At 27.0% G+C, this 17,816-nt stretch overlaps 1 protein-coding gene across 1 annotated transcript; it reads left to right on the plus strand.

Annotated features, from left to right (window-relative positions):
• Nucleotides 1-1,315: 1,315 nt before the first annotated feature.
• LOC114422799 (protein trichome birefringence-like 19) lies at nt 1,316-7,093 on the plus strand. Its single transcript, XM_028389332.1, has 2 exons — nt 1,316-1,914; nt 6,152-7,093. Exons 1-2 carry the CDS (start codon nt 1,390-1,392, stop codon nt 6,956-6,958), a joined length of 1,332 nt encoding a protein of 443 aa, XP_028245133.1. The 5' UTR covers nt 1,316-1,389; the 3' UTR covers nt 6,959-7,093.
• Nucleotides 7,094-17,816: the final 10,723 nt, after the last annotated feature.

Genomic DNA, 17,816 nt, shown 5'->3' on the forward strand with positions numbered 1-17,816 from the left:
TTTAAAAATTATCCTCAATTAATATTTCATGTATTAAGACAACGGACTTTATAATTATTGTGAATTCTTTTTCCTAAGTCACTAATATTTACTCATGTATTTATATCATTGATTAATTTTAAAACTTAGTTGTTTTTCCTCAAGTAGCACATGAATAATAGAATTAGATAAAATGAAAATATCTTACTCCATCAAGTTTATATAAAAGTCTGTATAAGAATTTGTTATTATTAATAAAAATTCTATATAATGGAAGTAAATGAGTAGAAATAGGTATTATTTAATTAGAGATAAAAGGTATATTGGAAAAATCATTAATATTTTTTATGAAATTCAACTAATTAATTATTTTTCTTAATACTTCTGTAACAATTTTAAACCATTTATATTTTGGAATGAAGGGAATTAGAAACAAACTACCTAAGTTACCCTTGAACCTAGAGAACCCAAATATTTACATTTGTTTCGAGATGAAAATATGCCATTGGATGAATGATCTCAGATCTAGATGTAGTTTGGTTTAAAATTGACATGTACTTAATTAATTAACAATACAAATTTTTTACCGTGTATAAAAATTACGTAAACTCTTTTTCTTGTACATTTATTTTTAGTAGTAACTTTTATTGATACCATTGTTTATTGCTTAACTTGTTAAACATTCTTTAATTTTTTTTTTATTTCTATTGTTTTCTAGTACACTTCTCCTTCACGAAGATTGAAAATATTATTTGTCTTAAATACTAATATAGATTTTTGTTTTATGTTAACAAAATAAAAGCAAAACTCAGTACGTATAAGTCAACACTTGAACATGTTATAATGACTATCATTTACCTGCTCACTTAACTTAATTAGTTGCTTACGTACGTACTTTAAGACATTTCAATATGTCCAATATATATGTTGTTATAGAAATAAGCAGCCTCTTCCAGTCTTCCCGTATGTTTTAATAAAAAAGAAAGAGCATCTGTTTTGATAAATTAATTAATATATGGAGTATTTGCGTAATTAAGGTTATATAGTAGGACACAGAACAAGACAATTCATAATATTTTATAGCATGGCGCAAAAAGCATGGGGTGGTGGATACATCAAGGACAAGCGAAAATCTAAAATTAATTTTCAAAACATGTCATGCATGTGTGAAATAAAATGAAATTAACCTCAGGGATAGTATTTATTAAGTGTAACTAGCTAGCTAGGAGCCATCCAATTTAGAAAGTCCTTGGGTATGGAGAAACTTCCTTAAGTCCTTGCAATCATAATGCAAATATAAATAATAAAAAAAGTTCTCTAAAGTTAATTTAGACACACAAGATATTTATATAAGCAAAACTCCTCCATTCCCTCCCTACCCCTTTCTCGTTCTCCCTCCTAGCTTCCAAAATGAAGTTCCAAGTTATAGAGCTTCTCTTTGGTAAAAGCACCCCAAAACAAATGGTCCCAAAAGTGACTTTGCTTGCAGTGTTTGCCATACTTCTATTCACTGTCACACCACTCTCGTACCCTTTGTTTAGATATTCATCATCATCAACATCATCACCTCTGAAGAGCAATAAGCAATTATCAGAGAAGCCATCGTCAGCATTTGATGATCTGAATGAGTCAACAAGCTTGCCTTCAACTTCCATAAAGAAGTGTGACATTTTCACTGGGGAATGGGTGCCGAACCCAAAGGCTCCATATTACACAAACAAAACATGCTGGGCTATTCATGAGCACCAAAACTGCATGAAGTATGGAAGACCAGACTCTGAGTTCATGAAGTGGAAGTGGAAGCCAAACGGATGTGACCTACCTGTGTTCAACCCCTTCCAATTCCTAGAGATTATGAGGGGAAAATCCATGGCATTTGTTGGTGACTCAGTTGGCAGAAATCAGATGCAGTCCATGATTTGCCTTTTATCAAGGGTAAGTCTCTCTTCTGCCTAATTACTTAGATGAAAATTAGATGCTTCCATGGTTATAAAATTTCGAGTTAAATTGTTAATTTTTACGAGTTCATTTATTTTGTGTGAATTAATTTGTCTGTAAACTTTTTTATAATAAATGTTGGGTAGACTCAGGAAATTCTAAATAAATTCGGGAATTTACCAACGAGTCAATAAATTAAAAAAATATAAGTCATTTTGAGTTATCTTTTGTCTGTTTAGTGTTCAACATACATTCTTTTAGTATGTTATTTTCAAATCGAAAAATTCTCAGTATTAATAATATCAAATATTTATTCTTTAATAACATCAAACCCTCGATAGGAATGTTCTAACACTACTATAACATATGTAAGTTTTATTATCCAGTAGGAATGCATTACTAGACTTGATTATTTAACTATTATGAAATTTATAATTTACTATTTTACTTTATTATATTGTTGAAATGTTTAATTGATATGTTATTTATAGATATTTTGTTATTATTTTTATATGAAGTGGATTCTTACCGATCTACAAATTGAGTATAGAATTTTCACGAGTCTATTTATACTCTCGAGTTTGATAATTTGGATGCTTTTATCGATAATTACTTTTCTTTCTTTTTTACTTTTCTCTCTCTAACATTTTCAACCAACTATTATATATATATATATATATATATATATATATATATATATATATATATATATATATGTTTTATTGTTTCTTAATTAATATTTTTTTTTTATCTTATGGTAAGAGTACTGCGATTCTTTGAAGTAAATTTTTGATCCATTGAGAGCATATCAGCTAGTTATAGCTTGTTGTTTTGTTTTCTTAAAGATCTTTTAATTTGAAAAAAAAATGTTTTTCATTTATAATTTATAAAAACATGAATTATTTTTTTATCTTGCTGTTTTCCTAACTTATTATACAAATAAATTAAAAATAAGAACTCAAATATTATTGGAAGGAGTCTCATTTGAACGCTTGACCCTAGTTTGAGAGAATATTATTATTTTTTTCATCTAGACAAAATAATACTTAAAAAGAAAAAACTAAACTTGTAAACTTTAGGCTAAACTTTAAAATTAGTTTAGAATCTGATCACATGACAAGACTATCTTTACCTGAAATTCAGAGCCATAAATATTAAATATCTTAATAATTGAATAATATCTTTATGGAAATCTAAGGTTCGTAAATTTTTAAATTTAAAAATTCGAAGTGGAGTAGATGGGATTTCAAATCTGTGGACAGACATCCTTACTATTCTTCTAATGTCTGTAGACTCGTGAAGATTAGACGTCAATAAGGTTTTAACCAAAATTACCCATAAATTATTATCTTAACTTTATCTTCAACATATTATTTCACCAATAATTAAACCTTATTTTTTGAAAGCTATGTAATATATACACTTAATCAGTACGCATTGGGTTTGCTCCAAGTGTCTTTATCCCAACTCTTATTATAACGATGAGTTGTTATCCATATAATAATATGCTATAACACTTTTTATAATATCATGATTTTTTTTCATCACATCATTCATCTTATTAAATATCTCTTTTTTTTTGTTCTTATCTCTTTTTCATTTTACAATTTTTTATGAAAAAATATAAATACAATACCTTGTCCTTTTACTTGTAGCTGGTTAGTTCACCTAAGCCCATTATGACATTCAACTAATTCAAGGATTAGGTAAATGATCAAATGGAAGTAACATGCATGAAAGCATCAAGCATGCATGCCGAGGAAATCGAATCTTTTCCCGGGAAAATGTGTCAATCACATTCACCGCACCCTGTCCTCCTCGTCTGTGTCTACCACATGAAATTAAGAAAATGTCTAACCTTAAATTAGTGACGGTAAATTCCTTCACCAAAATCATCTAAGTTTATCACTTCAGTGATAGTAATTCGTTTCACTAAGAAAAGATTCAGTATTCTATACTGAAAAAGAAAAAAAGGTGTCCGTCTAATTCTTGACCCTTCAAGTTTATATACTAGTACCTAACTAGCTAGACTTAAATTAGTCCAAAATTCAAAACGAGATTTAAAAAATTCTCATATCTAAAAATTACTATACCAAACTTTGATGTCTCAACTATACTCAATTGTACTCCCACAATCAGCCTATGCACGAAGCTACTCTGACATGACTTAGTCACTGTTGGTGGTAGTAGTATTTTTCTTTCTGTTGGCCTCCTCTTTAGAATATACGAGTATTATGAAGAGTCTGTGTCAACTTGCACTTCAGTTTGCAATAATTGTTCCAAGTCCTGCCAAACTAGAAAGTAGAAATGGTTGAGAATTGAGCTTTCACATTTAATTATACGATGGCGTTAAAACATAATTATTAAGAGAAATTTATGGAAGAAACTAAATAAAGAATGTAGAAAACTCATATAATTTAGTACTATGACACACATAAAATGTAAAGAACGTGTTATAGAGTATTTACTAGCATTTCTCCTGAATGACACAAGGGAAAAGAAAACACATGGTGACCCAGCTTCTTGTTGTTTTATGTCAGATTGTCTTTTGACATTCCAACCAATATGCATAGGGCTATTAGCTAAGTGGTTGTTTGAATAGTATAATTATTATACTGCGTTTGGTTGTTTTTATAAAACAGTTCTAAGTTTGTCTTCATCCCTTTTTACAATATTCCTTCTAAATTGTTTTTGACAATAAATGCTTTTTTTTCTTCTATAAAAATACTTTTAAGTAGGTATGTACGTAGTATTAATTAATTAGCTAGATAGGAATAGGTTAAGAGAGTGGAATTAATTTCTATAGCTTTTAGCATAATTCTGAAAAATTATGTAAATTATTGAGGGTCTTGTGTATAAGAACAAAGGTAATTAACAAAATCAAGCAGTTAGGGGGATTTGCTATTATAGGTTTAAGTTGTAACATCAAATTCTATCTAAAAGAAAAAGAGAGAGAACAAAAGGTGGTCTGGAGAGCTCAATAATTATTTATTGAAGCTCAACCAAAATAATAGATCTGGTTGAGAGGTCACATTTCTGAAAAAAGAAAAAACTAGAAATGCTTTTGTCCACGTCAAATACTCTTGATAATATTACGACTTCGCATTGGGCTAAGTCGTTAATTGGTTGAATATGAAATTAATGCCGAATTAAAGCTTGCCCAACTAAATCCATATATGCATGGACAAAATTTCTTATTAGTTAGTGTTTGAAGAAAATCCAAGATGAGGGACCGGATGGGACCACTCAATTATTTTATTTACTCTAAATAAAAAAGTGAATATGTCATAATGTATTATTGGCATTAGCGTAATGCATTATTAATGAGATTAGCTATTCATTTATGTCTTTTGTGGAAAAGTTCACATGTAAACAATGTAGCTATGAGCTGGATCCTCCGAGTTTGTAACATACAGGGTTTCCTTCTTTTCACTGGAAACAGAAAAACATGACTTAAGATACACCTATATATATATAATAAAGGTGGCCAAAAGGAATGGTTCTATAAGTGATTTTACACATAGAATAATTTGAGAATTTGGACAGTGTTTAAGAGTTTAAAAGTATAGTAGTACATATAGTACGAAGATGGCTGAAAGAGAGGACTCCTCGCATAAAACTAAAAGAATATGATTTTGAAACTTAAAAAACTTTTACAAGTGACCTGTTGCTTGACTGTATATAATTTTGCAATACTTTATTATAACACGTCTTTATAATATATATTTTTTTGTTTATCTACATTATACTATTTTATTTTTATCTTATATGTCTCTATTTTTTTGTTGCAAAATTATTTGAGAAGCTTATGTAAAAATAGCATTAGTTACTCTTAATTGAATGGATCTGAATAGTTTCTTCAAGTTTGAAATTTTCTTTTGTAAACAGCGTATATAATTAAGCTAATAAAAAATTTGATAAATTATTGTTGTTGTTATTAGCAAATGAAAAAAAAAAAAACATATATCAATTAAATATTATATCACCTCAAATTATTGTACAATAACAAACATTTCAAAGAAACGACAGGTAGCTTTTGTTTGGTACCAAATGATGCTTTATTTGATGAACTACCTTATTTACCATTCTTGCTCCTTACTTTTATGGGGGAAGGTGTAATTTACAGGAGAGAGGTGTAATGTTCCTTACTTTTATTTTGTTTAGCAAAATTGCATCTTTCATTTTGGTCCTTAGTACAACCATTCACTAATCAAATTTTTTTAAAACTTCTCAGGTGGAATGGCCCATAGATGTATCATATAAAAGAGATGACTATTTTATGCGGTGGAGGTACCCAAGTTACAACTTCACCATGGCTGCTTTTTGGACAACTCATTTAGTGAGATCCAAAGAAGCAGATGCAAAGGGTCCAGGCCCAACAGGCCTTTGCAACCTTTACCTTGATGAGCCAGATGAGAAATGGATAACCCAAGTTGAAGATTTTGACTATGTCATTCTTAATGGAGGACATTGGTTTACCCGGTCAATGGTGTTCTATGAGAAGCAAAAAATTGTTGGATGCCATTATTGCCTCCAAGAAAATGTTCCTGACTTGACCATGTACTATGGCTACAGAAAGGCTTTTAGGACTGCATTTAGAGCCATCAATAGATTAGAGAACTTCAAAGGGACAGTGTTTCTTAGGACATTTGCTCCATCTCATTTTGAGAATGGATTGTGGAATGAGGGTGGGAATTGCATTAGAACTAAGCCATTTAAGAGCAATGAGACACAATTAGAGGGCCTCAATTTGGAGTTTTATATGATTCAATTAGAGGAGTTCAAAATTGCGGAGAAGGAAGCCAAAAAGAAGGGTTTGAAATATAGGCTATTTGATATCACACAAGCATCATTGCTAAGACCAGATGGTCACCCAAGTAGATATGGGCACTGGCTTAATGAAAATGTGACATTGTACAATGATTGTGTGCATTGGTGCTTGCCGGGGCCTATAGACACATGGAGTGATTTTCTACTAGGAATGTTGAAGATGGAGGGTGTGAGCTCAGCTGAAGAGAGGCTTCATTTGCATTCAAATTGACAAATGAAATTGATTGCATACATTTATCAAATTTTTTTTTATGTAATCTTGCATGTAATTGTAAACTTCCTTGCGCACATGTATTGTAAATCTTTTATAACTAAGATCAAATTTGATTCACCCCCGCTTATAATTTTTTCATGTTCATTGATATATATTTTGTTGGTTTTTTTTTTTTTGGATCGGAAAATGTTATGTTAGTTTTTTTGTTAATTAGGAATTTCAATCCATGACCTCTTCATTGAATGGTAAATCATATCAATTAAACAATTTAGTAAGTAACAACAACTTGCAAGCAACAGTGGTGTTATATTGATCAGATTTCGGGAACAAATTGACAGTACACTGATCTTTATCGATCTTACAATATAACAAACTTTTTTTAATCAGTTTAATATAATGAGGTTGTGCATATGATTATTGAATAACAGATCAACTCAATTCAGTATTTAAGGACCGCTTGAAAAAACTCATAGTTATAGATGCTCTCTCAAACCAAATGCAAAGTTTCAGAGCAAGCATTGAAGAGACGTGTATATTATTGCGCAATAACATGATGGTAAACGTATTTCTTAAGAGCACCACTGCATTATAGGTTTTGTGACACAGCTTGTAACATTTATAGCAAGAAAAACAAGAGTATGCAATCAAGCAAGTGTGAATATATATTGGATGTCACAATCTCGAATTCTCAGGTTGAACAAGCATCAAAACAAATGTAGAGATGGACTCTAGACATGAATTGGAAATTAGTAACATGTAGAAATGAATAAAACCCAAACCCTTCCATATTCTGAGTATCCAAATCAATGAAATTTGTCCAGGAATTGAATATGGTTAGAATAAAAATAGGGGCTTCAAAGACATCAATTTCGAAGGTACTTAAAGCGAAATGGTAATGAAGGAGTTGGGAATTTACTAAAAGTTTTATTTTATATTTTCTTTGTTGACCATGTTATTAGTATGATTCGGATGCAGTAGGGGTGAACAGGGGCTCTAACCCTCCCTCTTGCACCTTATAGACTTAACACTAGAACTAACTCCCTTTAAAAAACACTATAACTAACTTCCTAAAACTGGCTAATTAATCCATCGCTGAATAACAACAATAACCAAATCAAATAATTAAATAGATATTGGAATGATTGAGTCTACAACACTGGTTAAGAATGACAAATACATTGCAATTTGGATTCATCAATTGATGATTTTTCTTTTACATTTTTTTTATTTTTATTTTTTTGAAATAAAAATGAATTTTAATTTTATGAGTAAAACTGGTAAAATGTTGTGGAATTTATTATTAATTGATTAATTAAATTAGATACTTACATGAAGTTGCTGTAAAAAATAATGACTGATTTTCTTACCGTAAAAAGTTTTATTTTATATGTTTATATATATATATAGTTAAATAACTATTTTAGTATCAAGTCTGATATTAATAATACGGGGATCATAAATCGACTGGTACTGGTGCAATCAACCGATTACTATTAATAGTACCAATTTTTGGAGGCTAATACAACCAAAAGCAAACCAAGTGGCTAAAATTCAACCTTTACTTGATTGTTTCTTATCTCGATCTTGAAAATAACAGAAAAAGACCCCTTAACAAAAACGTGCATTCACTTGTACCGTCTTTTATGTCATCGATTGAACCCTTTGAAACGCAAACAAAAATACGTATAAAAGCAAAATATTTCATATTTGCTACATCTTATTGTTTCTAGTAGACAGGTAAAAATATGAGATGAATATGTCACCCTAAGGAAATGCGTTGCAAGCTTTAATTTTTGCTTTTCCAGGTATATGAGTGGAAATAGGTTAATTAAGCTAGGTTTTGCTTAAGTTTATGTTTTATAATTTATTGTCTTAAGCTTTTTTATTATTCTACTAAAGGCCTTGATTTTTTTTACCTTGCTTAAAATGACCTTGATATAAGTTTGTTCCTACTTTTTTAGATTGTTTAAGGTTTATATCATTTACAATCTATTCATCAACATTAATTTTAAATATTTGGTGATATTAATTAGATCAAATTAATGTTGGTGTTTTGGAATTTTGGTGAAATAAAGATATATATATATATATATATATATTTAAATAAATCCAAAATTTGTTCTGCAATTATCAATATTGGAGACGAGGACCACTTAGGTGGCGTTTTGGATTTGGGCTTGACTTGTATATTCCCATGCTGGCGATCGAGCCCACCACCTTCTTCTCAACTTATATTATGAACCTCTTTCTATAAAGTTTTGTTTATATTAATTAACAATAATGCAAAGTCATTATTTATGTTTGGACCTCCTCTCAATTTTACCCATATTAGTTATGAATGTAGCAATGCTTATTTCATAACTTAAATCAGTTTGAAAATTATTTTTTTACATAATTAATATGTAAGGATATTTTTAAAAATGATTTCTTATTTTAAAAATTGGTTTTAAATTAAAAACTAATTTACAGTTAAAATCCTATTTTATGCCTATACTGGTTTAAAAAAAGAAAAGTGGTTTCATTTTAAATTTTAATTTATATCTTTGGTTTTAAATTAGATTTGGATTGGTAACTTGTATAAAACCAAACTTGCGTATGTTCATTGACTATATGTTAATTAGTATCCATTATGGTTAATATATATATATACTAGAAATATGTTAGTATGTAAGTTATTATAATTTTAATTTTTTTTAAAACATATACTTAAATATGTAATTGATTAACATACGGAAGGAGGAGGGGCAATGGAAAAAAAGACTAAGAACTTTCCATTTTATGATTTTAATCAATACCGTCTATTTATAAAAAAATTTAATCCAATAATTATAGCTTCACTTGTGTACCAACCCCCTCAATAAAAATCTACTAAATATCAAGTAGTTTTCAAATTAAGGAGATATTGGATTAGAATTTTAAAAAAAAAATTTATTAATAAGTGTTATTATATTTAATCAAGATTTTTAAATCATATAAACAAGTCTTGTAATATTCAATTAAGATTTTTTAAGGAAGACAACAAAATTCTATAGTATTCAATTAAGAATTTTTAATACTTATAAAAAAAATTTGGCATTACAAATACATAAATTTGGATAGATTATTTTTTAAGAAGGATTTAAATGAATTTTATACTTTTTAGTATTAAAAATCTATCAAACAATCTCATCCAAACCCTTGATATTTTACTATACTTTATTTTTTTTTTGTATTGGTTATTCAACTTTATTTTCTCTCATCACACTTATCTTATTTTCTCTCTAACATTCTTCAAAAAGTGTGTGTCATATATATTTTTCTTATTCTTCCTATTCTCTTGGAATAAAAAATATCAAATATATTCATCCCCTCCACACTTTTCCCTTTAATTTCTAAATTAAATTAATGTTTATCTTATGTGCTAAGACTAATCATTCTTTTCTTATAATGATTATGCTCATGCTCATCACCTGCTCGATATAATGTTTTCGCAACTATCATCCTTAATTTTGTGATCCACATAACTTAATAATCCTTCTACCGATTTTTCACTCTCACTACTCTTTTCTAGTATATGTTTATTATTATGCCCCATTTAAACATGTCATTAGATTTATCATGAAATAATTATAATAATTAAAAAAAAATCAAAAAATCAACATATAATTTTAAATCTATTGTTCAAATCCAAAAATAAGTAAGAATGAGAAGATGTTATTACAAAAAATGTTAGTATAGAAGAACATAAAGTTAAAATCAATATAATTATTAAAAGATTAAAAAAGTTATATTGATTTTATTTTTTTAATTCAAATCTCATAATTAGATTTGGTTTGGTAACTCAGTATAAAACCAAACTTGCATATGTTCATTGACTATATGTTAATTAGTATTCATTATGGTTTATATATATATATATATATATATATATATATATATACTAGAAATATGTTAGTATGTAAGTTATTATAATTATAATTTTTTTTAAAACATATACTTAAATATGTAATTGATTAACATACGGAAGGAGGAGGGGCAATGGGAAAAAAAATTAAGAACTTTCCATTTTATGATTTTAATCAGTACCGTCTATTTATAAGAATTTTAATCCAATAATTATAGCTTCACTTGTGCACCAACCCCCTCAATAAAAATCTACTAAATATCTACTAAATATCAAGTAGTTTTCAAATATTGGATTAGGATTTTAAAAAACTTTTTTTATAAATAAGTCTTGTGGTATTCAACTAGGATTTCTAAATCGTATAAACAAGTCTTATAATATTTAATTAAGACTTTTAAGATTTTTTTAAGAAAGACAACAAAATTTTGTGGTATTCAATTAAGATTTTTTAATTCTTATAAAAAAAATTGGTATTAAAAATACATAAATTTGGATGAATTATTTTTTAAGAAGGATTTCAATAGATTTCATACTTTTTAAAAATCTATCAAACAATCTCATCCAAACATTTGAGATTTTATTACACTTTATTTCTTTTTGTATTGGTTATCCAATTTTATTTTCTCTCATCACACATATTGTGTTTTCTCTTTAACATTCTTCAAAAAGCAAGCGTGTGTCATATGTATTTCTCTTATTCTTCCTATTCTCTTGGAATAAAAAATATCAAATATATTCACCCCCTCCACACTTTTCCCTTTGATTTCTAAATTAAGTTAATGTTTGTCTTATGTACTAAGACTAATCATCCTTTCCTTATAATGATTATACTTATCACTTGCTCGATGTAATATTTTATGACTGTCATCCTTAATTTTGTGATCCACATAACTCAATAACCCTTCTACCGATTTTTCACTCTCACTATTTGTTTCTAGTATATGCTTATTATTGTATCTCATTTAAACATGTCATTAGATTTATCATGAAATAATTATAACAATTAAAAAAAATCAAAAAATCAACATGTAATTTTAAATCTATTATTCAAATTTAAAAATAAGAATGAAAAGATGTTATTGCAAAAAATATTAATATAAGAGGACATAAAGCTAGAATCAATATAACTATTAAAAAATTAAAAAAGTTATATTGATTTTACTTTTTTTTTTTATCCAAATCTCATAATTTCTTATTATTTTTTTCATTAACTCTTGTAATTTTAAAAGTATTTTTAAAAACTCACAAAATTCTTTTAAATTTTATAAATATATAAAGTCTTTTAAATCCTTCAAATTTTTATGATATAAATTCATTAAAATTAAAATTATCATAAAATTCTTGTAAAAAAATCTGATAAGTCATAATATTCTTAAAAAATCTTTAAAATTTATAAGACTTTTTTATGTTAAAATAATATTTTACAATCTTAATTCAATACACCTCCTAAATAACTTGATGCTACTTAAATTAAATCTACATTAAAATAAAAAAACTTAAATTAAAGCTATAAGTTAAAAATAAATAATATTTCTTCCCTACACCTTTTTTTGTTCATAGATTTTCTTTTGACATAATTATATTATTAAATATGAATATCACCCTCAACTATTAAAAAAAATAAAATAAAAATCTCTCAACTAAAAGTATCCGGTTCGCGTCTTCACCCCTTATATTACATCTCAATACATTCATGATAAAGTATAATAATTTAGATTATGTGGGATAAAATATTTTAGTTAATTTGTAATTATTTTATTAGTTGAAAAATTTATTTAATTATTTAATAAATAATTTTTTTAATAATTTGTCAGTAGTTTTTAGTATTTTTTAAAATGTTACTTAAAGTAATGTTTTTTTTAATGTTAGTTTCTAACTACTAGTTTTTTATATTAATCATTACTATATTCAATAAGTTATTGTTTTCCTCTTTTATCATTAATATATTTATCAAATTTTTTATTTATCTTTTTTAAATAAATAATGATTTATTGATTTTTAATCATTTTATATTTTCAGTTACTTCAATAATTAATTTTAATGAACACTTATAATTTAATAATTTATTTTTTAGCGTTCAGTTCTTAATTTCCTATTTTTCGTTTCCAATTAGTTTTTCTGCTTCTAGTTAGCTTTTAAGCTAATTTTACTGAACATAGTGTTAAATTCAATATCTTATTTTTGATTTATTTTATTTTTTATGACTAATTTATTCAGTTTATATATATGTTAATATTTTTTTCAATAATAATGAATGTAAAAAATTTCACACCCTCACAATGTTTTTTTTTTTTACCAAAATGGGTTAAAAACGAAAACTAATTATCATTATGGGTTGGTCAAGAAATTATTTACCAAAATGAGTATTTTTGCCACATAAAAAGTAGGAGGTGTCACCCTGAATGATACCTAGTGTTTTTTATTTGTCACTAAGTAGGTGATGTCATCTTGATAAGTTTCATTTTATCAGATATTTAACATCAATTAAGCTGACACATGATACCTACCAAATTAATCTCTTAACCTTACAACAAATTATTTTTACCTCGATTTTGTGTTATATTAATGAGACTACTTATAATAAATATAAATGTATAATTAATTATAAAAAAAGGTACATCTTGTTAGTAATAAAAAATGAAATAATAGTAATATGTATTTTTATTTCTTTTGGTAATGAATAATGAAGTAATAACATATGTATTTTAGTATTGTTATAATATATACTCTCAATCAGGATAGATAAAAATTGTTATATGTTTTTCCTCTAGTATCCCTTTATATACGTTATTGTCATATGATATTGATCAAAAGTTTTGGCAAATAAAAAATATATATTTTTGAGACAAAAAAAAATAGTTTAAACCTCAATTTTTTTTATATATAATATCTTTTTTAAATCCATTTGTACACCATTCTTTCAAGTATCCCAATAACACATTTTAAGCTTCAATTTATTTGTATCATATATGTGTGCTATAATAAAAAGATTCATTTAGTCATAATATTGTTTTATCTAAAATATTATTATTATTATTATTTATTCGAGTAGTCATCGAACTAGAAAATTTACAATAATTCACATCTTATGTACCAATTGAATTAGATTATTGTGGTAAAATACGTTATTTTATTAAGGAAATATATTTTTAAAATAAAAAATTAAAGTTACAATTGTAACCATGTTTGAATTATTGTTTAACCTTTCATTATGTAATTATATTTCATTCTAAACTTTATAATTATAATAGTGTCTTTATTTTTTACTTATATTTTATAATATTAACTAAAAATTGAAATAAAGATTAACAAAATAGACAGGAATTAAAATAGATTAACTAAATATTAAAATCTCGTGTTGGCTTGACCAAAATTAAATTGAGTAAAAATAAACTTGAATTTAGTCATTAAATAGGAATGTTTAGCCTACGTCAAATACCTGACAACATAAAATATACCAGAATGATGACACCTTATGAGTACAAGCAAAAAATACAATAACCTTTCTTATTTCCTATGTAATAAAAATTATTCATTTTAATAAGTACTTTTTTTATCAACCTATTATAATAATTAATTTTGATTTTTAATTCATTTTGATAAAAGAAAGTCCAAACAGAATAATCGATCCTTTAATCCATCATCTATCCTGTTTAATGTTTTCAGGCCTCTCATTTTCATTGGTGGTGCCAAATGCCAGAGACTTTTCAATATGTTTATTTCTTCTGTTTTGTATTACTTTTTGCTTCAAGAGAACGGAATTAACTAGCAAGCAAGTCCTACCCCGACAAAGACTGCGGCAAAAGAAACTACTAATGTTTAGCACATGGGAAGTGGGAACTTGAGTTCATTGTTCTGCGTTTTGACATCTTTTATTAACATGTTAATATAAAAAAAATCACGTTAAAACGTCATATAGATAGATAGATAAAGATTCTTTTAGTTTGTTTCAATAAATTTTATGATCAGAATTATGACTTGAACCCTTATTCATATAATAAAGAACTTATTAAATAAATGTTTAATTAAACAGTTTACCCAAATTAACATGCCCGGAAACATTAATAAAAGTATGATTAAGCTTGTAAATGCACATAAAATAAATGTGCAGAAGCAAGCATTGGACCATTTTAAGCATAACTACTAGAAGCAAAAAATAATAAGTGATAGGATTATATTAGATTATAAAAAAAATTATATATTCATTGGCTTTTTGACTAATTTAGGATAGATTAGGAATTTTTTTACGAAAAATAATATTGATTAATTTGGGGTATTTTGTCTCGTAAGAAATCTTTCAGCTGGTGCTTTAAAAAAAGGATCAGTTGTGATCATATAGTAGAACCACAACATTTTACTTGTACAAAATATTTTGCCTGTTACAAAGATAAAATATTATGATTTCACATACACACACACGGACCCATCACTCAAGTTATTAATGAACAATGCATGAAAAACTAAGACCTTAAGACTTTTATTAGAACCCATCATCCATGTTATTAATCAACAAAGCATAAAAATGAAAATAAAGATGTCTTTTAATTATATATTATTTCATTTTTCTAAAGGATATAATTAGGACATAAAATTTCCCGGGTGAGCTTTTAATGTATTCTTACAAGTTTTAATTATTTAAGTCGTTATAAAATGTATCCTTAATCCAAAATTTAATCACATTTAAAAGCTTATAATCTCTTTTCAACCGCCACAATTAGGGGGGCTTCATGCCCCCTCCCACAAAAGCTCTTTAAGTGTATAATAATAATAATTAACTACTTACAATATTAATATAAAGACACTAAATAATAAATTTAATAATATATGTTACCATTGATTTTATACTAACTTTTTTAATAGTATCTTTTTAATAAAGTTTGTTACCACTAATTATAATATAACCCAAAGAGTCCATATATATATTAATTATGATATTTCTATGACTTTTTTTTAATAGATATAATAACAATGACATTTCCATGAATTTTTTTTATCAATTGTTATTATCTTGATTGATTATATTTTGTGTATTATTATAAGTTTCATTTATTTATCTATATATCTTATTATTAAAATTAATAATTATTATTAATATATATTATTATATATATTTGTTATAAAATTTGATAACTTTTAGTTATTATTATATTTAATAAGTTTATTTTTGTTTTTTTATTGTGAGACTAAAATTATTGTCAATTTAATTGTTACTGTGTTTGTGAGACAAAACATCTTTCAAAACTTAAAATAAAAAATTTACAAATACACGTGTTTTCTTCTTATACCAATTGAATAAAAATAAATTTTAGTTTTATGTGTAAAACTAATAAATAATTTTATAAAAATCATTGTCTTTTAATATTTATTTGTTAGAAGTTAAATATTTAAGTAATTAATTAAGACAGTGTTTGGTTGATTTACATTTAGCTGTATTTAAGATAAAATTTTTAAAAATGAGTGTGAATCACACACCTCCACACTCTATTTTTATTCAAATACTTCATCTTTTTTCATCTCAATTCATTTTTACACTTCTTTCTTTTCTTCATACCAAACTTACCCTGAAGTACAAAATAAAAAAAAAATCTAGCCCCACTTCGATTATTTGCTGGATCCGTCCCTGCTCCTCAATGTATATTCTGTGCAGAACAAACCCATATGAAACATTTGAAAGAATAAAAAAAAATCCAAAGAAAAAAAAGCAGGGTATTGCTAGGGGCACCTAACAACATTGTTGGTGCACCCAACAATTTTTCATAAACCCCAAAATACCCCCAACGTATTTTTTGTACAAAAAGCTGGTTTATTTGTTTTTTGGTTACATTGTTGCTTTCTTTGTTTGACCGTGGTTGTGCTGTGTGGTATTTGGAGCTTTGAGAGAGTTTGGGGTGTGGTGAAGTTAGAGATCTTTGCTTTGGTGTGTTATTTGTTGACCAAGGTACATTTTTTATAGCTTTTGTGTGTATGGTTGTTTATTCTGGGTACGGGAATTGTGGAAGGTTATGTTTGAAAGCCAGAGAAGCACTTCTTTCGCGTGAAATTCACAGAAGAAACTTCTTCCACAGTTGAAAATTTCAATTGCGTAAGAAGGTTCTTCCGTGAATTCCTACGGAAGAACTTCTTCCGTGAGATTGCACGGAAGAACATTCTTCCACGGTTGAAAATAACAACTGCGAAAGAAGGTTCTTCCGTGCCATCACTCGGAAGAAGTTTTCCCGCAAAAATTCATGGAAGAACCTTCTTCCACATGAGTTTTACAACAACTTGACTTGTATCAAATTCAATACTATATTGATGTTATCAACCGAATTCTCCAAAAACTTGATGTTATGGTGTTCAAACATACACGACAATAGTGTTATTCTTTGTAGAATTACATAACACATCAAGAAACAATTAAGACAAGAACTATAATTTCCATTCATTCATGCTACCTTAAGTCATATGTTTTCTATAACCACTTCAACTGAATTGTAATTTATCTTTTAAAATATCAAATTCTTCTATTAACCATTAATTCAAATAGCAAAAATAGATTAAATATGCAATTAAAAAATTAAGTTGATTCTTATGATAATGTCTATAAAGATCATTTATTCACCAAAGGCTTAATTTTAGACAATCTTATTTTACAAGGTTAGCAACAGTCAAATAATCACTATTTATCGATACCAATTACGAATCTATAACAGTTTTATCGATTCGTTATACATATGACGTTCACCAAATGACAATTTACGAATTATCGGAACTAGCGTCGGTGTGGAAGCATATTTGTGGGGTGCACAAAGTAAAATTGCATATCAGTGGAGACAACTGCAAACACGATTTCCTTAAGTTGCATTTCCAACACTTCGTCTTCCTTATTCGCTTACTAGTGAAAGCACAATCGTTTGTGTACCACAAATGAATAAAGAACCTGGTGTTGTAGATGAGGTTGGGTCGTCTCAAGCGCAACCTCACTCCACTCCT

The sequence above is a fragment of the Glycine soja genome, chromosome 8, assembly GCF_004193775.1.
Source record: "Glycine soja cultivar W05 chromosome 8, ASM419377v2, whole genome shotgun sequence".
NCBI lineage: Eukaryota > Viridiplantae > Streptophyta > Magnoliopsida > Fabales > Fabaceae > Glycine > Glycine soja.

Bases quoted from the DNA above. Each gene is read 5' to 3' on its own strand.
- LOC114422799 (XM_028389332.1), top strand. From the start codon at position 1,390: ATGAAGTTCCAAGTTATAGAGCTTCTCTTTGGTAAAAGCACCCCAAAA. The intron at 1,915-6,151 runs GTAAGTCTCTCT...AAAACTTCTCAG, and splicing joins TGATTTGCCTTTTATCAAGG to GTGGAATGGCCCATAGATGT.